The sequence below is a fragment of the Oncorhynchus clarkii genome, chromosome 18 (genome assembly GCF_045791955.1).
Source record: "Oncorhynchus clarkii lewisi isolate Uvic-CL-2024 chromosome 18, UVic_Ocla_1.0, whole genome shotgun sequence".
NCBI classification, from domain to species: domain Eukaryota; kingdom Metazoa; phylum Chordata; class Actinopteri; order Salmoniformes; family Salmonidae; genus Oncorhynchus; species Oncorhynchus clarkii.
Window position 1 is genome coordinate 44,705,579 of NC_092164.1, and position 24,998 is coordinate 44,730,576.

Sequence of the window (24,998 nt, forward strand, 5' to 3'; positions counted from 1 at the left end):
CAACTGTGAATGGCCCTGGCACACCAAAAGAAAATTGTCAAGGGAAGCCAGCTTGAATTTTGGAGTCACTCCTATCAAATCCCATTGACAGCATATGTCATTGACAGATAGGGATTTGGACTTCTGGTTTTACTTAATTCTTCATACTGGCCAATGATTTTTATGATTTATTCATACATTGTTGTAGAAGGCTAATGTTAACTAGCTAATGTTGCCCATGAATGTAAGTTAGGCTTCCAAGCAAGCATTTTAACCAGTTAGGCTAGGACAACCGAAAATAAACGCTTGTACTGTATGAAAGAGTGACAGACCGTTTCATGAAAGAGAGGAGGATGGAATTGGCGTTTCTCTACAAGTAGGGTGACGCCTCGATCACACCGACAGCATTGTTGTATTTTGGTACACCAAAAGTACATTCATTTCCAATCGTACGCAGCATTTGCCTTGCAGCATTGTGTTGCAGAAGCAGTTGCAGTGCATTCTGGGTGGTGCATGCATTGGATTTATCGAACGTATGCATCAGACGGCTTAACATAAATGGTAGCAGAAGGTGAATGTTGAACTTTTGTTGCACACATATCCAGATGATGCTGCTTACCATTTTGTGTAATGATGCCGTCGGTGTGATCAAGGCGTGACACGTGATACAGACTACCTCGCCAGACTGGTGCAACGGGTGGGTTGAGTTGCACTTGGTTTAGGACTAAGTGGAATGGTCCCAAACAACTAAACTGCACTCACCTGTCAAACAACTAAATTGTAATCACCCGGCATGCTATAAATCCTGAATGAAGTGCAGCCTACACCTCCAGCCCACGGATAAAATCACTGCACCCTGTGCACACCCATCATTTGAATTTGTAGGAAGCAGCATGAGAGAAGATACCTCTCAAAGTGAATCTGATTTTGTGGAAGATAAAACAAGGAGCAAGTTTAAGGTAAGAATAATTAAAAAGCCTACTGATTTATTGCAGACAAATGATGATGAATTTTCCCCCACGTTTGCCCCTCCTTGGATTTGGCAAAAGATATCAGAACTCAAGTAGACATTTTCCTGGATTAAAATGTTATCTTTGAATAATTGTATTAAGCCTATAGGCATAGGGCTATATATTTCAACAGCAGACCAGTGGGTATTCGATGGTCATGAAATCACCTTTGTTGACTAAACCAGAACAAAGCCTTCATTAGGCTATTGTGCAGCATTGTGTAATTACAATGCAAGGCGTCAGGAAAAATGTACTTGTACTTAAGGTTGTACTGATTATAATGAGCTAATGCTATAATGCCTATAGATTTACAGCTGTTTTATTAAGACCTATTCTACATGGCACGCTATTATTAGTTTATTATTGATCTCTTCACAGGTGTTGAGGATTCTGTGACACCCAACAGATACCCCTGCTACCCCCAAAATGATTATCTTCAGGCATAGAAAAGGCTGTCTTATCACCGTTCTACTCTGCCTCACTATCTTTGTGTTACATACTGGACACACTGGGCAGCTATTCTCCAAGTCACTTGTTGATTTGGCAAAAATTGCCCTTCGGCTGCTGGGCGGGAAAATCTTTCCAAGTCATTGTGCATGTATCAAATGTATGACTCAGCCGGATGATGACCTCTGGTTTCAGAAGCGCTTCATCAGGTCTATCAAACCATTTCTGACCAGAGAGAACAAGAAACTTAATGAAGATACCAGAGCATGGTGGCAGGTAATTATTATATATATTTTGTTAGATCAACTGTTCTTTAAAATGATACCTTACCAAAATGGCAGAATAAACAGAATTGGACAAATAAAAGCATTGTCACTGCACGTCCATAGAAGGGTACCTTTGGGGGGAAACAACCCCTTTAACCTTTTCCCCTGTGAGTTCCAAATGTCTCTAATGGTCAGCACAGTGTGAGTTGTTTTATGCATGTGATGTCAGAATGCACTCACTGTTCCAAAATGTGACTGTTACGTGACAGGACTGTCAACACGCACTGCCTGCTAATTATCTATAGGCTGTTTCAAGTAAAATACTTGTACTAAAGGTTGTACCGATTATAATGAGCTAATGCTATAATGCTATGGCTCCATGCATTCTGTCAGATCAAAGATGCTATAATGAGGTGAAGGAATGATTCACTCATCTTTTGAGTAAACTTCCAGAAGAGAATGAAGGGAAGTGAATGATAGTAGATGACACACCCCCTTCAACATGCATATTGCAAACATAACAAACTCATCTAGTCTCCTCTTATTATCTTTGGTTGATGTGAAAAAACAAACATGGCGGCACGCATTAACTACACATCGTAGAAAGTGTTTTACTCAATTATTTTGATCAATGGTGAGCTTGCCCATGATGTGACGAATTATAAATAGTAATTGCTATTAGCTAATTCATATAGTGGTTTCTGTGTTCCAGCAATCTCTCCTCAGTTAGTGCTAGAACTAATGTAGCATACAATTTCCGGTTTGGAAGATTGTGCGGGAACTTGCTTTCATTCAGCCACAACAGCATTAGTGAGGTCAGGAACCGGTGTTAGGCAATTAGGCCTGGCTCGCAGTCAGCGTTCCAATTCATCCCAAAGGTGTTCGATGGGGTTGAGGTCAGGGCTATGTGCAGGCAGTCAAGTTCTTCCACATCGATCTTGACAAACCATTTCTGTATGGACCTCACTTTGTGCATGTGGGCATTGTCATGCTGAAACAGGAAAGGGCCTTACCCAAACTGTTGCCACAAACTTGGAAGCACAGAATTGTCTAGAATGTCATTGTATGCTGTAGTGTTAAGATTTCCCTTCACTGGAAGTAAGAGGTCTGAACCATGACCCAGACCATTATTCCTCCGCCACCAAACTTTACAGTTGGCACTATGAAGTCGCGCAGGTAGCATTCTGGCATCCGCCAAACCCAGATTCGTCAGTTGGACTGCCAGATGGTGATCCATGATTCCTCACTCCAGAGAACGCATTTCCACTACTCCAGAGTCCAATGACGGCAAGCTTTACACTAATCCAACCGACGCTTGGCATTGTGCATAGGGATCTTAGGCTCGTGTTCAGCTGCTCGGCCAAGGAAACGCAATTCATGAAGCTCCCGACGTACAGTTCTTGCGCTGACGTTTCTTCCAAAGAAAGTTTGTAGTGAGTGTTGCAACCAAGGACAGAATAAGTCCCATTCTGTGAGCTTGGCCTATCACTTTGCGGCTGAGCTGTTGTTGCTCCTAGACATTTCCACTTCAAAATAACAGCACTTACAGTTGACCGAGGTAATTCTAGCAGGGCAGATATTTGACAAACTGATTTGACGAATTTGACGAACTGACCCTACGACAGGGCCACGTTGAAAGTCACTGAAATCTTCAGTAAGGCCATTCTACTGCCACTGTTTGTCTATGGATATTGCATGGCTGTGTACTTGACTTTATACACCTGTCAGCAACGGGTGGGGCGAAATAGCCAAATCCACTAATTTGAAGGGGTGTCCACACATACAGTGCATTCGGGGAAAAATATTCAGACCCCTTGACTTTTTACACATTTTGTTACGTTACAGCCTTAATCTAAAATGGATTAAATACAACATATTCCTCATCAATGTACACACAATACCTCATAATGACAAAGCGAAAACAGGTGCATCCTGTTTCCATTAATCATCCTTGAGATGTTTCTATAACTTGATTGGAGTCCACCTGTGGAAAATGCAATTGATTGGACATGATTTGGAAAGGCACACACCTGTCTATATAAGGTACCACAGTTTACAGTGCATGTCAGAAGCAAAACCAAGCCATGAGGTCGAAGGAATTGTTCGTAGAGCTCAGAGACAGGATTGTGTTAATGCACAGATCTGGGGAAGGGAACCACAACATTTCTTCAGCATTGAAGGTCCCCAAGAACACAGTGGCCCCCATCATTCTTAAATGGAAGAAGTTCAGAACCACCCAGACTCTTCCCAGAGCTGGCCGCCTGGCAAAATTGAGCAATCTGGGGAGAAGGGCCTTGGTCAGGGAGGTGACCAAAAACCAGATGGTCACTAAGACAGAGCTCTAGAGCTCCTCTGTGGAGATGGGAGAACCTTCCAGAAGGACAACCATCTCTGTAGCACACAACCAATCAAGCCTTTATGGTAGAGTAGCCAGACGGAAGCCACTCATCAGTAAAAGGCACCTGACAGCCTGCTTTGAGTTTGCCAATTAGCACCTAAAGGACTCTCAAACCATGAGAAACAAGATTATCTGGTCTGATGAAACCAAGATTAAACTCTGTTGCCTGAATGCCAGTCGTCACGTCTGGAGGAAACCTGGCACCATCCCTACGGTGAAGCATGGTGTTGGCAGCATCATGCTGTGGGGATGGTTTTCAGTGGCAGGGACTGGGAGACTAGTCAAGATCGAGGGAAAGCTGAACAGAGCAAAGTACAGGAGAGATCCTTGATGAAAACCTGCTCCAGAGCATTAAGGACCTCAGACTGGGGTGAAGGTTCACCTTCCAACAGGACAACGGCCATAAGCACACAGCCAAGACAACGCAGGAGTGGCTTTGCACACTCTTGGAATTCTCTCAAACAGCTTCATGAGGTAGTCACCTGGAATAATTTAAATTAACAGGTGTGCCTTGTTAAAAGTTAATTTGTGGAATTTCTTTCCTTCTTAATGGGTTTGAGCCAATCAGTTGTGTTGTGACAAGGTAGGGGGGGGGGGGGTATACAGAAGATAGCCCTATTTGGTAAAAGACCAAGTCCATATTATGGCAAGACATGACATACTTTAAGACATGAAGGTCAGTCAATCTGGAAAAATTCAAGAACTTTGAAGTTTCTTCAAGTGCAGTTGCAAAAACCATCAAGAGCTATGATTAAACTGGCTCTCATGAGGACCGCCACAGGAATGGAAGACCCAGAGTTACCTCTGCTGCAGAGGATAAGTTCATTAGAGTTACGAGCCTCATATTGCAGCCCAAATAAATGCTTCAGAGTTCAAGTAACAGACACACCTCAACATCAACTGTTCAGAGGAGACCGTGTGAATGAGGCAAATTGCTGCAAAGAAACCACTACTTAAGGACACCAATAAGAAGAGACTTGCTTGGGCCAAGAAACATGAGCAATGGACATGAGACCGGTAAAAATGTGTCCTTTGGTCTAGAGTCCAAATCTGAGATTTTTGGTTCCAACCACCATGTCTTTGTGAGACGCGGTGTGGGTGAACGGATGATCTCTGCATGTGTATTTCCCACCTTAAAGCATGGAGGAGGAGGTGTTATGGTGTGGGTGTGCTTTGCTGGTGACACTGATTTATTTAGAATTCAAAGCACACTTATCCAGCATGGCTACCACAGGATTCTGCAGTGATACGCCATCCCATCTGGTTTTGGCTTAGTGGGACTATAATTTGTTTTTCAACAGGACAATGATTCAACACACCTCCAGGCTGTGTAAGGGCTATTTGACCAAGAAGGAGAGTAATGGAGTCATGCATCAGATGACCTGGCCTCCACAACCTCCCCAACCTCAACCAAATTGAGATGGTTTGGGATGAGTTGGACGGCAGAGTGAAGGAACAGCAGCCAACAAGAGCTCAGCATATATGGGAACTCCTTCAAGACTGTTGGAAAAGCATTACAGGTGAAGCTGGTTGAGAGAATGCCAAGAGTGTGCAATGCTGTCATTAAGGCAAAGGGTAGCTATTTGAAGAATCTCAAATATAAAAACATATTTTGATTTGTTTAACACTTTTTTGGTTACTGCATGATTCCATATATGTTATTTCATAGTTTTGACATCGTCACTATTATTCTACAATTTAGAAAAAAGCAAAAATAAATTAAAACCCTTGAATGAGTAGGTGTTCTAAAAACTTTTGACCGGTAGTGTACATATACATACACATACACGTGTGTGTGTGTGTGTGTGTGTGTGTTATAGCAAGACTAGTGGCATCCAGGGAAAGTGTACATTTTTGGGGGGTGACAGAGTGGTTTCTGTGAAAATTACTGGAGGGGGTTGTTTAACCCCAAGACACCCTAACCTAGATACACAGACCTACAAAGCAACAATATATACTATCCCATGTCATAAAATAAAACAAAAACAAATTGGAAAAGTGACCTGTGGTGGGTAATTTATTATTCAAAACTTCATTACAGTATCCTACCCCATTTCTAAAGATCAACTGGTCAACTGTGCAGAAACAGTAGTGTCCTTTGTAGATTAGCCTATTAACGTTCCTGTTGGTCAATGAATGCGCCAAACTACCACTTTAATGTCGTGAATGGCGGGGCAGGGAAGCGAACCCAGGTCGCTGATGTGAAAGACAAACACACATATACTCATCGCAACAATTGGGTTAACCCAGTTGTAACGTAGCTCATATAGTGTGGATCACTACAATACATTCAAATGTCAAAACATGCCTATTTTTTTCTAAAGTTAAGAACCTCCAATAGCTTAATGTAGTCGCATGTTTTTATTTGTATTTTCATATTGAGGTGTTCATATGTGGGAGTTTTTTTCAGAATGAACTCTTATTGGATGTTTTAGGCTGCAGTTTAAAAGCACGGTCACGGACAACTGTTTGCTATTGTCATCAACAATAACTTCAGTGTAAAGAGCAGGTGGCTGGATTCAATACTTATGTATTTTATTGACGTATTACGTTAATTTGGACAGAGACAATGTTGAACAAAAACAGTCTCATTATCCTGATCCGTTGCACCAGATTTAGCCAACAGCTCATTTCCATTTGCAGTCCCTGGGCAGTTGAAAACGTAAACATGAAACCATGAAATACAATCACTTCAGTGTGAGGGTTTTCTCTGATGCTATGGTGTGTGATTTGCATTGTGCAGTGTATGGTGTCTGTTGTGTTTTATGTAGGCTATTGGCTGGTGGAATCAAATAAAGTACAATAATAAAGTAATAAAGTAATAAAGTAAAGTATCTTACCTTATCACCAGAAATTGCAGGATGACCGTAGCACAGCCACCTTCAGAGAGGTGGTGGAACACTTGTTCCAGGTCATCCCTGATGACGACCTCTACATGGACGCAGGCCCTGAGCGCTGTAGGACCTGTGCTGTGGTGGGGAACTCTGGGAACCTCAAGGGCTCCCACTACGGAGCCCTCATAGACTCCAATGATGTCATCATACGGTATAGGCCAACAAAGGGCGGGGTGTTGATAGACCTTCCACAAAGCCTGTTTCAGCATGGGCAGTGCCATTGAGGACTCAGCAGGAGGGGTTAGCTATCCCTCCTACCTCCAAATGTGTACTTGTTCACTTCCCTTTAATGATTTGAAAGGAAATGACTAGATAGGATATATGGTGGAAATTCCCACTAGCCCATGCCTCCACCAATCCAATGCTTTTGGATTTGTGAGAAGTAGTGAACAAGTGCACACTCCAGGAAAAAGGAGCAAACATTCTTTAGCTGGGGGTGGCAATAAACCACCAACCTTGGCTTTATGCCTGTTCAGACCGCACACTCCAGGTAGCAGTAAGCACCATTTCAGTTTGTTTACTGACTGCCAATAAACCATTAGGAAGTAGAATAAGAAGAAATCAACTACTTTAAAATAGAGATAGCCCTCAAAGGCGCTACCAATGCTGTCACTATGTGTTTTGAATTCAAGTGCTTTGAAATATTGTTGCCATGATATGGGTCACTGCTTTATTTTTTTTACTGCGTTATCCAGAATGAACATGGCTCCTACCTTTAGCTATGAGGAGGATGTAGGAAGCCGGACCACACATCAAGTCATGTACCCAGAGAGTGCTATAGATCTGGACAACACCACCAGGTTCCTGCTGATCCCTTTCAAGACTCTGGACCTTCAGTGGCTACCCGGCGCCATCACCAATGGATCTAACATCACTTAGTGAGTAACCACTTATTATAGATTCAATTTTGATTAGTCTAGCAGTTTGTTACACCATGCATTTTAATAAGATTACGTAGCACCTCTGGATGAAATCAGTCTTATTTTATTCAACAGCTCATATTTACCTCTTAGACCAAAGATAAAGGCCAACAAAGACTTGGTGAGTACCTTGTTGATCATGATGTATTTACTATTATTATTATCATCTAGTGGCCTTGTGGTTAGTGTCCGCCCTGAGATTGGAAGGTTGGAAGTTCAAACCTCGGCAGAGTCATACCGAAGACAAAAAAAATGGGACCCAGTGCGTCTCTGCTTGGCACTCAGCTTTAAGGAGATAGATTGAGGATAAGGCCCTGCAATAGACTAGCATCATGTCAAGGGGTCTCGCCTTACAGAAACAGGATATAGGCTCCTGCTCCTATAGCCATTCCAGTGTCAGCCTACTTACTTTACTACAAAACATCTACAGAGTCAATGATATCTAATAAATTATATTTTTATATTTTGGACACTATGATACACTTGCAATGCTTGTAATTGAGGATCTGTGTTAGGTATGGGCAGAGCCATCTACTACGATAAATAACTCTACATATATACATACATTTAAATAAATTAAATATGGTTCTTGGTATGGGTGGTTTCCTAACAAAAGAGGCAGTGAGGTCAGAAATGATTTGGATTGGTATTTGCCTGAAGGCAAATGTGTCATTAAGAGTCATGACCTTTGCTCATAGTTTGAGACTGCATCAGAATGTACGAACAGTGCATCATGCCATCTATTATCCGACAATAGCAAATCTGACAGCGTAAGTTCTCAAATTTGATGTATCACAAGTCATCATTCCTCTTTTTTTAATTGAATCACATTGATATATACATGCTATGTATATTATATTCTACACAGGTCTTGGTTCTTAATCCTGCATTTATGAAATATGTTCATCAAGTCTGGCTTGACTATCAAGGCAAATACCCCTCTACTGGATTCATGGCTTTAATATTAGCCATACACATTTGTGACGAGGTAAGACTTCTTATTCATATTCAAATACATGCACTGCTAGGACACTACTTTGCAGATATGAAACAAACAGTCAAATATACAATTCCCAGTTTATACTAGAAAAACAACTTTGTAAGAGGTTTAAAAATAGGTCATATTTAACTAAAAATCCCATGATGCAGAGTAAGGCATTCTTGGCAGTTCAATGCATGACTAATATAATTCACCAATAAATGTTTTACTAGTCCAACAAATATATATGGTTGTAAATTACAGCTGGCCAGGTACATTGTTTGCTGCTTCCATTCGGGATGCACTGTTTCAGTTTTAATGACTCAATATTTTGGACAAAAACGGACGAATGTCGCTAAGGCTTGGAATGTCAATAGAATCAAACTAGATAGGGCAATGATCACAAGTCAGTCATAACGTGTCAGATACTGTATGCTAGTTTATCTATTTATTTAACAAGCTAAAAACACTGAGTATAACGTTAGCTAGCTTCTGGGAAGATGTTGTCATTAGAAGAGTTGGTGAAAGGCCGACTTTTTCCCCCATATCGTTTTTCTGTGGTTACAGCTAGAGATGCAGGTGTTATTTGGAAATGTAAATCACTTCGCTTGCTATACTGAACTTGAACGACTGTTACAGTTAACCAAATGTATTTGGCATTGATCGAATGGGCAGGCAGGCAAATTTCCATTCAGTTGTCAAAACGTGGGTTGGGACACGCATGCATTGGGCGAGCAGGCGCCTATTCTCCATTGTTTATCAACGCAATTTTGACCGCCAACTACAAGCTGAAAAAGTTTCAGTTTGTCTACCGTTTCCACGTTAGATTTGAGCTCATCTCGCTCTGGCTAACAGTTGTTGATCTTGATGATGTGCATAGGCAACTGAGAGAGAGCCTACCTTTTCATGGTTGCTTGATCAATAGGACTGTACATTTCCCAAATGTAAGACGACTCCCGTGGTATTTACATATTTGCACAAATCCATTCAGGTGTATTTTGTGGCTTTTGGTGAATGCTTTCTATTGCGCTAAAGTCCTGCTGTTGCTACTGCATGTAAACACATTCCAGTTCAAAGTAAATAATGGCAGGCCCATGTGGCACATGGCTTATTTGCATATAGGCCTACTGTAGCTCTGATTGGCTATAGCGTATTGGTCTGTGTAAGATTCCAGTGTTGTACAATATATGTTTTTATTAAAGGTTTTATTTGCTGAAGTGTGTATTAATTGTCCAAACGCATGGCCGCTTTCCCACTCTAATTGCTAAAGAATTTTCACAAATGCCTTACTCTACCTCATTCCCAAACATTCTATGAATGTATGAAATGTAAAAATGGGCATATCGAAGTAGTCGCTTGTCAGAAAATGTCAAACAAAAAGGCATCATATTCCTCCTGGGGGTGTATATTAGCAGACTTAAATAATATTTCATGTTGCTCAAACGCTGTCAGTTCCACTTTAATGTCTAGCCAACGTGGATCTGTTTGCTAGCTAACAAGGTATACTGAACAAAAATATAAATGCAAAATGTTGGTTTGATGAGCTGAAAGAAAAGATCCCAGAAATTGTTAATCTGCACAAAAAGCTTATTTCTCTCAAATTGTGTACACAAATGTGTTTACATCCCTGTTAGTGACCATTTCTAATTTGCCAAGATAATCCATCCACCTGACAGGTGTGGCATATCAAGAAGCTGATTAAACAGCATGATCATTACACAGATTCACCTTGTGCTGGGAACAATAAAAGGCCACCAACATGTGCAGTTATTGCACACAACACAATGCCAGAGATGTCTCACGTTTTGAGGGAGCATGCAATTGGCATGCTGACTGCAGGATTGTCCACCAGGGCTGTTGCCAGAGAATTTGAAGTTAATTTCTCTACCATAAGCCGCCTCCGACATTGTTTTAGAAAATGTGATGTTTAAGTCCAACCGGACTCACAACCACAGACCACGTGTAACCACACCAGCCCATGACCTCCACATCAGGCTAACTCACCTGCAGGATCGTCTAAGACCAGCCACCCAAACAGCCGATGAAACTGTGGATCTGCACAACTGAAGAATTTCTGCACAAAATGTCAGAAAACGTCTCAGGGAAGCTCATCTGCGTGCTCGTCGTCCTCACCGGGGTCTTGACCTGACTACAGTTCTGCGCCGTTTACAACTTCAGTGGGCAAATACTCACCTTCGATGGCCACTGGCATGCTGAAGAAGTGTGCTCTTTATGGAGGAATCCCGGTTTCAACTCTACCAGGCAGATGGCAGACAGTGTGTATGGCATCGTGTGAGGGCAGGCGGTTTGAGATATCAATGTTGTGAACAGAGTGCCTCATAGTAGTGGTTTGGTTATGGTATAAGCTACGGACAATGAACACAATTGCATGGTGAATGCACAGAGATGCCGTGACGAGATCCTGAGGCCCATTGTTGTGCCATTCATCCGTCACCATCACCTCATGCTTCAGCATGATAATGCACGCCCCAATGTCGCAAGGATCTGTACATAATTACTGGAAGCTGAAAATGTCCCAGTCCTTCCATGGCCTGCATACTCACCAAAAATGTCTCCCGATGAGCATTTATGGATGCTCTGGATCGACATATAGGACAGCGTGTTCCAGTTCCCATCAATATCCAGCAACTTCGCACAGCCATTTTTTAAATTTTATTTTATTTAACCAAGTAGGCCAGTTGAAAACAAGTTCTCATTTACAACTGCGACCTGGCCAAGATAAAGCAAAGCAGTGTGACAAAAAACAAGAGTTACACATGGGATAAACAAAAGTACAGTCAATAACATAATGGAAAAAAAGTCTATATATAGTGTGTGCAAATGGAGTAAGGAGGTAAGGCAATAAATGGGCCATAGTAGCGAAGTAATTACAGTTTAGTAAATTAACACTGGAGTGATAGATGTGCAGATGATGATGTGCAAGTAGAAATACTGGTGTGCAAAAAGTAAATAAAAACAATATGGGGATGAGGTAGGAAGTTGGACGGGCTATAAACAGATGGGCTGTGTACAGCTGCAAGCGATCGGTGAGCTGCTCAAACAGCTGATGCTTAAGGTTTGAGAGGGAGATATAAGTCTCCAACTTCAGCGGTTTTTGCAATTCGTTCCAGTCATTGGCAGCAGAGAACTGGAAGGAAAGTTGGCCAAAGGAGGTGCTGGCTTTGGGGATGACCAGTGAGATATACCTGCTGGAGCGCGTGCTACGGGTGGGTGTTGTTATGGTGATATAAGGTGGTGGATTTACCTAGCAAAGACTTAGATGACCTGGAGCCAGTGGGTCTGGCGGCGAATATGTAGCGAGGGCCAGCCGACGAGAGCATACAGGTCGCAGTGGTGGTTGGTATATGGGGCTTTGGTGACAAAGCGGATGGAACTGCGATAGACTGCATCCAGTTTGCTGAGTAAAGTATTGGAGGCTATTTTGTAAATGACATCCCCGAAGTCAAGGATCGGTAGGATAGTCAGTTTTACAAGGGTATGTTTGGCAGCATGAGTGAAGGAGGCTTTGTTTGCGAAATAGGAAGCCAATTCTAGATTTAATTTTGGATTGGAGATTCTTAATATGAGTCTGGAAGGGGAGTTTCCAGTCTAACCAGACACCTAGGTATTTGTAGTTGTCCACATATTCTGAGTCAGAACCGTCCAGAGTAGTGATGCTGGTTCGGCGGACGGGTGTGGGCATCGATCGTTTGAAGCATGCATTTAGTTTTACTAGCGTTTAAGAGCAGTTGGAGCCCATGGAAAGAGTGTTGTATGGCATTGAAGCTCGTTTGGAGGTTTGTTAACAGTGTTCAAAGACGGGCCAGAAGTATACAGAATGGTGTCGTCTGCGTAGAGAGCGACATCATTGATATATACAGAGAAAAGGGCCGGCCTGAGAATTGAACAATGGGGTACCCCCACAGAGACTGCCAGAGGTCCAGACCAGAGAAGAGTGTGCTAACTGTGCTTAAAGCATCAGACAAGCTCAGTAGCCTACATATAGTTGATTTTATTAAAACACATAGGGTGTGTCTATATGGGGAAAAGTACAAGTTAAAACATTTTGACCAATTGATTGGTCGAAAGAACAGACAACTGTAGGTGGACAAAGATTTTTTTTTTTTCGGGGACAGCCCTGGACTGACAACATTCCACAGGCCACAATCAACAGCATGCTCAACTCAATGTGAAGGAGATGTGTCGAGCATAAGGCAAATGGTTTTCTGATCCACGTACATACCTTTTTTTCTGTATTCCCAGTCATGTGAAACCCATAGATTAGAGCCTAATTAATTTATTTCAAGTGACTGATTTCCTTATATGAACTGTAACTCAGTAAAATCTTTGAAATTGTTGCATTTATATTTTTGTTTAGTGTAGAACAGTTGAATTGTCATGAACACACACTTCTTTCCATCTCCAACTGTTTGAACAGCATGCTAGTCTGTCCACTTTGTTCAGATGTTGAAATCAAGTGGCCACCTTATTTCTCAGAATGAGAACGAGTGGCCAATTACTTAGTTTTAATGCTCATTGCACATTTATAAAACACAGACTAGACAGCAAGTATAACAGTCTGTGGCTAAAATGCTGCTAGCAGTACCCGTGCATGACAGAATGAATGTTCATTGACAGGCTACTTTCATTTTAGTATTGTCTGCTCTTTGCGCAATTTGAGGGGTTGATACATAAAAAGAGCATCATTAGAAAGGTTAAGTTCTCCTCTATTACAGTCAAATAATGTCTCAATGTGTTTCGGTGCCCATATGACCCATTTTGTTGGACCAAACAAAAAATGCAAATTGCCTGTTAAAACCCACTTGTCAGAGAGGAAGAAGTGACATTTGATCTTTGTTGTGAATGGTAGGAGGGCAAGGAGCTGTGTGTGTTTGTGTAAATGTTAAAGTACACAGTCAGCAGAAGGAGAATTGACCAAAAATACATGAGAACAAGCGAACATAAATTATATTTAAATATACCACTTGATTCTTGTGATTCATTAGTTTGTTTTAGCACCAAATGCATGTATTGCTCAACCCTACCTAGAGGTTGCATAAACAAAATATCACATTGCCATAAATACAACCTTTCATAAACCTTATTATTAAACTAACTCTAAACATTTAATTCCAATGCAGGTGAATGTGTATGGATTTGGTAAAGACAAAGATGGCCACTGGCACCACTACTGGGAAGCATCAACCAATAAATGGCTCAAAACTGGAATACATGATGGAAACTATGAGTACAACGTTGTCATGAAGCTCTCGGAAAAATTCAAACTACATATATATTAAGTGATTTTGATGATTCATCAAGATTATTTAATTCACAGCTGTATGCTACAATAATCTTTTGAACAAAGTCATCATCAAATAGGTGTTAGCTTATTGTCTACATTGCACAGCATTTACATCTTATTTTAACAGTTTAACCTTAATCTTTTATCTACACTACCGATTTTGGTTTTGCATGAACTTGAACCGATTGTTTCCGTTTTAACTTAAATTAATCAGCAGTTATTAGCCATTAAATCAAATGGCTCCCTTGTAGTAAGATATTTAGAGTTGTACATGAGTGAGGGTGGTTGTTTTTGATGCCATGGACAACCAGTTTTATACTTTCTGAAACTCATTTGGTTACTTACTTACCTGAATGAAAGGACTGTTACTGTAAATGTTACTATTACTTACTTTGGAGGATTTTGTTTATACTTTTCCATTGACTGATTAAAATAATATACACCACCTGCATCAGTTAGGCTTTCATGCCCTTTGTATGGATTTATAACATCGATGTATGCCCATAAGTACAACACTGACATCTAGAGGCTAAACACTGGTATAACGTGTTACATTGTTAGACGTCACACCTCATTGCTATGAAAGATGACTTTATTAAAAATGATCACTTACATATTCATTTATACATTTAAATGTTTTATCATCCTCATAAAACACGACTGAGTGAATGAGAAGTGGAAAGGAGCTTATGGACAGGTTGTCAGTTAATCATAACAAATAATGTCATACAGCAACAACAGGACAAGTCACATACCAAGAAATACAAACTTCATACATTGTTGAACATACTATACTCTACAGACATATTAACGTCTCGGGTTGGATCCCTGCTAGTTTTAAAGTTACGGACAATTTTATACAGAGAAATTGGCATAGTAGGCAATGTAACCTATCACAGCTCTCCTTTACTTGTATCATTGCACATCCACCAACAGATGGCGGCCATGATTTTAAAATGTTATTTTAATCACTCACTCTGTAGGTAATGCTTACAAATTGGATCACAACTCAAAAAAAATCATTCAAAAAAGGTAGCAGACATCCTACTCTGGAACTTTGATAATCCTGCAGAGCAGGGCTCTCCAACCCTGTTCATGTAGCACTACCCACCTGTAGGTTTCACTCCAACCTCAGTTGTGACTAACCTGATTTCAGTTTATTAACCACCTAATTATTAGAATCAGGTGCACTAGATTAGGGTTGGAGTAAAAAACCTACAGGACAGTAGCTCTCCAGGAACCGGGTTAGAGAGCCATGTTGTAGAGTGTATTATGTTCAACAATAGAACATTTGCCCAAAATAAAAAAGTTCAATATTCATAAATGAATGAGACATAAAATAAAATACAACTCACCACAGAGCAAGAGGTACCGATTTTTGTAGCACCAACAGATTTAAAGGCCTGTGTAAGGCCAAAATGTCAAACATTTCAACTTCAATTAATTCTTTCTCAATTATGCTTTAAAATACAAACGTAAAATATATATCAACAATCTTTCCTCCAAAGGACCAGTCTATGGATTAAACTTCATTAAAATCCTGGTCTTTTTCTATCCTTGTTTCCTGAGATATCACCCTGTTATACAGTTGAGGTAGCTCGGTGCTGGCCATACCGGGCTGCACCAGGTAGACGACAATCCTCCATCCCTAGCATGGACCTGCTGTCTGTCTTCCTGCTTGGTTGGGCGTCTATCCAAGCCAGTTAAAGTAAACAGCCTTCTCCCAGCCTCTGCTGCCAACTCACAGCTGAGTGTAGGATGTTTACATTAACTGTAATCTTAGCACTGTATAGACTGTCTGTATGGTGTCCTCCAGAGTATGTTAGAGCTAAGGAGTGGATATTACAACTGAGATGCACAGATTAAGAGTTTATGTAGATCATAAAATTAATTGAAGCATTCCATTGAAATCAGTAGAGAAATGTTATTCAATGGAGACCCACAGGTATCACTGCCAGCTTCTGATTCAGCCCACAGAGCTGAGCACTGTGGACTTGTCCATTAGCCATCCCACATCCGGTTTATTAGTCGTGCTGGAGTGGCACAAAAGCGTCCACATCTTGTGGGTCCCCTTGACCAGGATTGAAGGACACTGAACTTCGGCATTGGTAAGGATTCAGACTATGGTAGTAAGTGTCTTTAGCAGGTCAAGCAATACATGGCACTGATCTGCTTCCCAGTAGGAGATGGAGGCAGCCAGCAGCAGCAAACACCTGACTGAAAGCTCTGATGATAGAGAACAGATTCCAGTCGGGGATGTTTACAGCCCCAAACAGCCCTCGTTTGGCACAAACCAGGTGGGATAACATCAGTGGTGGAAAAAGTACCCAATTGTCATACTTTGGTAAATGTAAAGATAACTTAATAGATAATGACAAGTAAAAGTCACCCAGTAAAATCCTACTTCAGTATAAGTCTAAAAGTATTTGGTTTTAAATATACTTAAGTATATTTTAACAATTACATTTCCTTTTAATACTTAATATAAGAAATTTGAAATGATTCATACTCAAGCAAACCAGACAGCACCATTTCTTGTATACTTTAAGGATAGCCAGGGGCACGCTCCAACACTTAGACGTCATTTACAAATGGAGCATGTGTTCAGTGAGTCTGCCAGATCAGAGGCAGTAGGGATGACCAGGATGTTTTCTTGATACAGTTGTGAAATAGACAATTTTTTCTGTCCTGCTAAGCATTCAAAATGTAATGAGTACTTTTGAGTGTCAGGGAAAATGTATGGAGTAAAAAGTACATAATTTTCTTTAGGAATGAGGTGAAGTAAAATATAAATAGTAAAGTACTGAATCAGATACCCCATAAAACTACTTAAGTAATACTTTAAAGTATTTTTACACCACTGGATAACATTCATGCATCTTATTTGACAGCTTGCACAATCAACAAAAAAATGCAGTTCACTTGCATCTTCAAAAAAGTACAAATTTAAAAAAGTATGCACTCAATACTTTAAGTCGCTCTGGACAAGAGCGTCTGCTAAATTACTCAAATGTAAAAAAATCCCAATGAACATTTACACGGCTCACAATGCAATATATTATAAAGTATAGCCTACACTTGGGGACACGCATAGCTATCCACACATGACAGAGCTCAATCTCATTTAACAAAAAGCTTTGTTCAGAAATGGGTGTGTTTGGGGAGAGTCATTGTGGAGATGTTTAGGGTCAGAGGGGTCACCAAAGCCATTCCTTCCCAGCTCCCAGGGTTGAATCCAAAATGGCACCTTATTCCCTATATAGTGCATTACTTTGGTCAAAAGTAGTTCACTATATAGGGAATATGGTGCCCTTTTGGAATGCACACCACTACCCCAGAGCAGATGGGGTAGAAATTATTCCCAGCCAAGAGGCCCAGGCCACTGGTTGACCCAACAATGGGCCTGGGTCAGGAGAGCAGTGACATTGTGCACCACCAAGAATCAACTCCTGATCCCTTGTTCTCCCAACCAAATCTAACACATTCTGGACAGCTGAGAAACAATGCTGGAAAACACTGACATGAGGCCAAGGAGGATGGTTGGAGGATGTTGCTCAGGTGATAGCCAAATGGCACCCTATTCCCTATATAGTGTACTACTTTTGACCAGGGTCCATTCTGAATTACTTGAGGAACATCCTCCCTTCATCTCCCAAGCCAATCACTAGTTCTCCCTTTTTACATTTTATGTTGATATACACATGACTAAGAGCACATAAACATGTAGATTGAACACAGTACATTGAATTAATACAATGGTATTATTGAGGACATGAAACAAATGTAATGAAGATATTCCAAATTACAAGCATTGTTTGACATTGGAGGGTTTGAACTTGGAGTGTTTACACTGCTAACATCATGAGACAACCCTCAATTATAGAAACAGAAAAGTGCATACATCTTTGAGATAAAGGAAAGCGATCATTGATACTAATTTGCACTAACTAACTAAGACATCAACATACAGCTGACACAGCTACAATAGCCAATAATTAGGTGTCCTTCCATAAACAAGTAAGGAGTCAAACGGCACAGGTACACATGCGTTCTATGCTTGCCGATGCCCGTTGTTACCTAAAGGTGGCTAACAAGCTCAAAATGAGCAAGAACATACTTTTCTTTTGTTGTTGTTTGACAAGGTTCTTGAACAGCAAGTGGTCTACTTTGTGCTAGTTATCTACTTTTCTAGCCTACGCTAGCTAGCTAAAATGGCAAATGTTAGCTAGCTATGCTATTCAGTGAATGAGGTGTCAATTAGCTATTCTCTCTTGCTACCCGAGTCTTCCTTCAACTGTATGTAAAAACACCAGCCAACAGAGTAGTTAGCTGTGTATATCACAGTGGCTGTAAAGTCAGCCTTTGAGGATTAGCTAGCTAACTTTGCTGGCTAGCTAACATTAGCTAGCTAACGGGTTTCAACTGACTTGACAACTCCTTACCACCAGCTTCTCCGCCTATTCCCAGACAATTAAAAGGCGGTATCCTTCACAACAAACCACTTCACTAAATGTTACTTTTGTTTCTGCAACAGTTTAAAACTATTTTCTTCAGTTTGTTTCCGTTTCACTAATTTCTATTTATTTTGACCTTTGGTTACCCGACACTGATACTGACGTCATTGTCATGGAAACAGAACTCCGCCTACTTCTTCGTCTTCTTCTTCGAAGAGGTTTAACGGCGGTTGGCATCCAATAAATGTTGCATTACCGCCACCTACTAGACTGGAGTACAACTCCCTTATTCTCCAAGTACCCTTGACTGCAGTTCGGCCCGGCTCAATGTGGGCGGAGTCAAACGTTTTACTCAGCCCACGTTTGACCATACCCACCGTTTTTTTTTCTTCCATCTGAGGTTTGACAGTCACACACTGAATACAAACACACACATTTGTGCAAGGCACACATTGAATACAAACACACACGTTTGTGCAAGTGTAACAGTATAACTTTAAACGGTCCCCTCGCCCATACCCGGGCGCGAACCAGGGACCCTCTGCACACATCAACAGTCACCCTCGAAGCATCGTTACCCATCGCTCCACAAAAGCCACGGCCCTTGCAGAGCAAGGGGAACAACTACTTCAAGGTCTCAGAGCAAGTGACATCACTGATTGAAACGCTATTTAGCGCACACCGCTAACTAAGCTAGCCGTTTCACATCCGTTACACTCACCCCCCTTTTGACCTCCTCCTTTTCCGCAGCAACCAGTGATCCGGGTCAACAGCATCAATGTAACAGTATAACTTTAGACCGTCCCCTTGCCCATACCCGGGCGCGAACCAGGGACCCTCTGCACACATCAACAACAGTCACCCACGAAGCATCATTACCCATCGCTCCACAAAAGCCGCGGCCCTTGCAGAGCAAGGGGAACAACTACTTCAAGGTCTGATTGATATTGAAATGGAAGGAGTATCAGACCACTGCAAATCTACCAAGACCTGGCCGTCCCTCTAAACTTTCAGCTCATACAAGGAGAAGACTGATCAGAGATGCAGCCAAGAGGCCCATGATCACTCTGGATGAACTGCAGAGATCTACAGCTGAGGTGGGAGACTCTGTCCATAGGACAACAATCAGTCGTATATTGCACAAATCTGGCCTTTATGGGAGAGTGCCAAGAAGAAAGCCATTTCTTAAACATATCCATAAAAAGTGTCGTTTAAAGTTTGCCACAAGCCACCTGGGAGACACACAAACATGTGGAAGAAGGTGCTCTGGTCAGATGAAACCAAAATTGAACTTTTTGGCAACAATGCAAAACGTTATGTTTGGCGTAAAAGCAACACAGCTGAACACACCATCCCCACTGTCAAACATGGTGGTGGCAGCATCATGGTTTGGGCCTGCTTTTCTTCAGCAGGGACAGGGAAGATGGTTAAAATTGATGGGAAGATGGATGGAGCCAAATACAGGACCATTCTGGAAGAAAACCTGATGGAGTCTGTAAAAGACCTGAGACTGGGACGGAGATTTGTCTTCCAACAAGACAATGATCCAAAACATAAAGCAAAATCTACAATGAAATGGTTCAAAAATAAACATATCCAGGTGTTAGAATGGCCAAGTCAAAGTCCAGACCTGAATCCAATCGAGAATCTGTGGAAAGAACTGAAAACTGCTGTTCACAAATGCTCTCCATCCAACCTCACTGAGCTCGAGCTGTTTTGCAAGGAGGAATGGGAAAACATTTCAGTCTCTCAATGTGCAAAACTGATAGAGACATACCCCAAGCGACTTACAGCTGTAATCGCAGCAAAAGGTGGCGCTACAAAGTATTAACTTAAGGGGGCTGAATAATTTTGCACACCCAATTTTTCAGTTTTTGATTTGTTAAAAAAGTTTGAAATATCCAATAAATGTCGTTCCACTTCATGATTGTGTCCCACTTGTTGTTGATTCTTCACAAAAAAATACAGTTTTATATCTTTATGTTTGAAGCCTGAAATGTGGCAAAAGGTCGCAAAGTTCAAGGGGGCTGAATACTTTTGCAAGGCACTGTATGGAAGAAGGTGGTACTCTGGTAAAATGAGACTAAAATTGAGCTTTTTGGCCATCAAGAAAAACGCTGTCTGGCACAAACCCAACACCTCTCATCACCCCGAGAACAGCATCCCCACAATGAAGCATGGTGGTGGCAGCATCATGTTGTGGGGATGTTTGTCATCCGCAGGGACTGGGAAACTGGTCAGAATTGAAGGGATGATGGAATGCGCTAAGTACAGGGACATTCTTGAGGAAAACCTGTTTCAGTCTTCCAGAGATTTGAGACTTGGATGGAGGTTCACCTTCCAGCAGGACAATGACCCTAAGCATACTGCTAAAGCAACACTCGAGTGGTTTAAAGGAAAACATTTAAATGTCTTGGAATGGCATAGTCAAAGACCAGACCTCAATCCATTTGAGAATCTGTGGTATGACTTAAAGATTGCTGTACACCAGCAGAACCCATCCAACTTGAAGGAGGTGGAGCAGTTTTGCCTTGAAGAATGGGCAAAAATCCCAGTGGCTAGATATGCCAAGCTTATAGAGACATACCCCAAGAGACTTGTAGCTGTAATTGCTGCAAAAGGTGGTTCTAAAAAGTATTGACTCTGAGCGGGTGAATAGTTTTGCACGCTCAAGTTCTGTTTTTTTTGTTATTTCTTGTTTGTTTCACAAAAATATATATTTTGCATCTTCAAAGTGGTAGGCATGTTGTGTAAATCAAATGATACATAGTAGTGTAGTGTAAAAACTGTAGGAAATAGGTCCCAAAAAGTGTCAAGAATAATAAACAAGAAAAAGTATGAGCAATAACAATAGTGTGCTTTGCAGGCTGCAAGCACAGAAATAATAATAACTTTTCATACGTTATAACAACAGAAAATACGACTAATATAATATACTGAATAGCCAGCATCTTACCATCACAACAAACACCCCACAGTTGTTTGCGAAACCTTGCTTTGGTAGGCCCTGTGGTGTGAACAAGGTACAATTTTCAATTGACGATCAAATGGCACAGTTCATTGGAATAATTGAAAGAAATATCTAACCTGCACATCATCCACTCCGAAAGTCCTCCAAGGTCCAGGGGACAAGATCTTGAGGGGCGAAGTTATTGAGGGGCCTCTGGAGACTGTTTAAGGGCCTCTGGGTGCTTCTGAGGGGTCACTGGTATGCTGATGGTATGTCAGGTGCTTCAGAAACTGTGCTCTGTTGATGATCGTTGCCGTGCAACAGCAACAATGAAAGTGTGTCGCATTTCTACAACTGAAGCCACACTTTATGATTGTGAACTCTGAAAGAGAAGGATGACAGTAACAAGTTATACAATTCAATTAAATACACTGATGTAACTGAAAAAATAGGGCAAATAAAAAAAAAAAAGTGAATGTCAAATATATTCAATAAAGAAATAAAAAGTACCTCTGTGCCTCACTGAAGCATGACCTTTGATGTGGTTGTTGACCTTTGATGTGGTTGTTGACCTTTGATGTGGTTGTTGACCTTTGATGTGGTTGTTGACCTTTGATGTGGTTGTTGACCTTTGATGTGGTTGTTGACCTTTGATGTGGTTGTTGACCTTTGATGTGGTTGTTGACCTTTGATGTGGTTGTTGACCTTTGATGTGGTTGTTGACCTTTGATGTGGTTGTTGACCATATATTGTTCAGCCTTATATGTGCAGAACGGGCAGTGATGAAGTTGACTGCAGCTGTGTTTTTTATTTATTTTGGTCCTCCAATAACACACTAACGTGTGAAAATAAGCATAGACATATCATAAATGAAGCAATAGGCATATTATTTCATTACTGTATATACACTATGTGTAGGCTGTGTAGACTCGCTATGTGTAACTTAGGGAATGGCCGTCCGCATCAACGATATACGTTTAGAGCCAGCCAAACACAACAAGGCAGACATTGAGGAAACACAGAAAATCAACGATCAAATCGATTACATAACTGTACATGTAAACCTAGGCTTACTGCTCATGTAGGCAAATTTGTCCAAATAAGATTCCCTCATTGTAATCAATTAGCTAGCTCACGTGCAAATACGGGTGCTAATTAACGCAATGCTTACATCGGTGCGGTAGTTGGTTATATAAAAATATACCACTGCACTACTATAACATTAATTTTACAAAAGAAAATGATGCATAATGACAGTCTCACTTACTTCCATGGTTTATATTTTTATCCATGTAGGTTAGGTTCGATTAAGATGAGCTTTCGTTGACGTTCATACCTTCGACGTGAACCTCAACTTGTGTGACCTTGAAGGAGACCGGAAGGGTTCGGGTTAAACACGTTTGACTCAGCCCACATTGAGCCTGGCCCCGAACTGCACACTGCGGTCAGGGGCTTCTCTTATACTTATATCCTACCATCTAACAAAACACTCACAAAATATAAATATATAATAATAATAATTTTTAAAAACACCACCCTACTCCACTATTTCAATCTATTTAGTCCTACCTCAACAGCCTGAACGGATGGGACACCACCACTTAAAACACCCTGTAACTCTTCTGATGTCAAGACTTGCACACCCAAATACCTCTCTTCGGCTGCCTCCACAACCTCAATTTTCTGCATCCCTGCAGTACAGGGGCTTCCAAGTGGCGCAGCGGTCTAAGGCACTGCGTCCAAGGCACTTCGATTCCAGACTGTATCAAATCTGGCTGTGCTTGGGGAGTCCCATATGGGGCGGCTCACAATAGGCCCAGTGCCATCCGGGTTAGAGTTTGGCTGGGGTAGACCGTCATTGTAAATAAGAGTTTGTTCTTAACTGATTTGCCTAGTAAAAAAAAAATATAAATAAAATACAGCTGATAACCATTGCTATAAATGCTAAAAATCCCATCTTACTGAAATGTATATGACTTGTTGGCCTATTCCTCCGTATGGGTCCAGATCTACTACTCACCCTACTCCTCTCCTCTACTCACCTATCTTTCTTCACAGCCTCAGCATATTTATTTATTTTATTGAAAAATATATGTTTTTTTAACCTTTATTTAACTAGGCAATATGGCAACTTCTGCAAACTCTAACCCTGGAAACCTCAACCTGCCTCTCTCGAATGGACATTTCTGATCCCCAGCCCCATGGTTACGCATAAAATTAACACATACCACTAATTTCCCCAATGCTACACATTCCTTTGTCTCGTGCCCTTCTGCACACTTCTCACACCCAGGAACCTCCCTCCTACACACTGCTGCCACATGCCCTTAAGCTTGACACCTGTAGCATCGTAATGTATTCGGCACAAAAGTTCATACAGAATAACTTATATATCCTAACATCACTTTGTCGGTCAAAGACTCAACATCAAAATAAAATAAAATAAATATAACAATGACTCTTCTGTTTCACCACTCACGCCACCCTGTCTGCGTCGCACCAAACAACGAGCATCACAAACACCCGGAATCTTCCCCTTCAGTTGGTCAACTTTTACATTTACTGCTACCCAAGTAATCACTCCTTTGAAAGGCACCGATTTATTGAGAGCAAAACAATTCACATTTCTTGCCCCTATTAATTTAACGCGGAGCGCCTTCTCCCTCTGACCAGCAGGAACACAAACCGAGATCAGAAGACCACTTATGGTTGTCTTCAGCGATTCCACAGCACCCAACTCTGTTTTCACCCACCCTGAAGCCACAAATGGATCAGCTAAAAGGCAAGGGTCCACTTTTCAAAAAACTTCACTCCTACTGTCACAGACTCATCTTTATCCTGAGCCTCAGTGCAAGCCTCGGGCTCCGAGAACTTCACCACACCTACCACCTCTGATACTCTCATTCACTTCCATTTCTCCTCCTGTATTTATCTCACTCTAATTACACTTTAACAAACCATCTCCCTTTTTTCTGCCATTTTTAACCGACTCAAGTTCACCCTCTTCCTCCCACTCTCTCTTAGACCTCATTTGGTGCTCTTTTCCCCTCCATTCCTCCTCCGTATTCCAAGTATACGTCTCCTTATGATAATACTGCACTTCTCCTGACATACAGTACCAATAAAAAGTTTGGACACACCCACTCATTCCAGGGTTTTTCTTTATTTGGACTATTTTTACATTGTAGAATAATAGTGAAGACATCAAAACTATGAAATAGCACATATCATGTCGTAACCAAAAAAGTGTTAAGCAAATCAAAATAAATGTTATATTTGAGATTCTTCAACGTAGCCACCCTTTGCCTTAATGACAGCGTTGCACAGTCTATGAGACCAGGCTGGGATTTCCACTCCATCAGTGCAGTACAGTTAATAACCATGGTAATAAACGCA

The 24,998-nt window shown here is 41.2% G+C and overlaps 1 protein-coding gene across 1 annotated transcript; it reads left to right on the forward strand.

The window, feature by feature from the left end:
- The first annotated feature begins 1,415 nt into the window (after positions 1–1,415).
- On the forward strand, positions 1,416–14,193 carry LOC139372661 (CMP-N-acetylneuraminate-beta-galactosamide-alpha-2,3-sialyltransferase 1-like). Its single transcript, XM_071112440.1, has 6 exons — positions 1,416–1,712; positions 6,952–7,145; positions 7,690–7,872; positions 7,990–8,035; positions 8,783–8,902; positions 14,035–14,193. The coding sequence occupies exons 1-6, from the start codon at positions 1,416–1,418 to the stop codon at positions 14,191–14,193; spliced, it is 999 nt and encodes a 332-aa protein (XP_070968541.1).
- The last annotated feature ends 10,805 nt before the right edge of the window (positions 14,194–24,998 follow it).

What these genes read in the sequence shown, in the direction of transcription:
- LOC139372661 (XM_071112440.1), top strand. Translation starts at nt 1,416, where the DNA reads ATGATTATCTTCAGGCATAGAAAAGGCTGTCTTATCACCGTTCTACTC. An exon ending in ATACCAGAGCATGGTGGCAG is followed by an intron (nt 1,713 to 6,951) that starts GTAATTATTATA and finishes CCTTATCACCAG; the next exon opens with AAATTGCAGGATGACCGTAG. An exon ending in CCATACACATTTGTGACGAG is followed by an intron (nt 8,903 to 14,034) that starts GTAAGACTTCTT and finishes ATTCCAATGCAG; the next exon opens with GTGAATGTGTATGGATTTGG.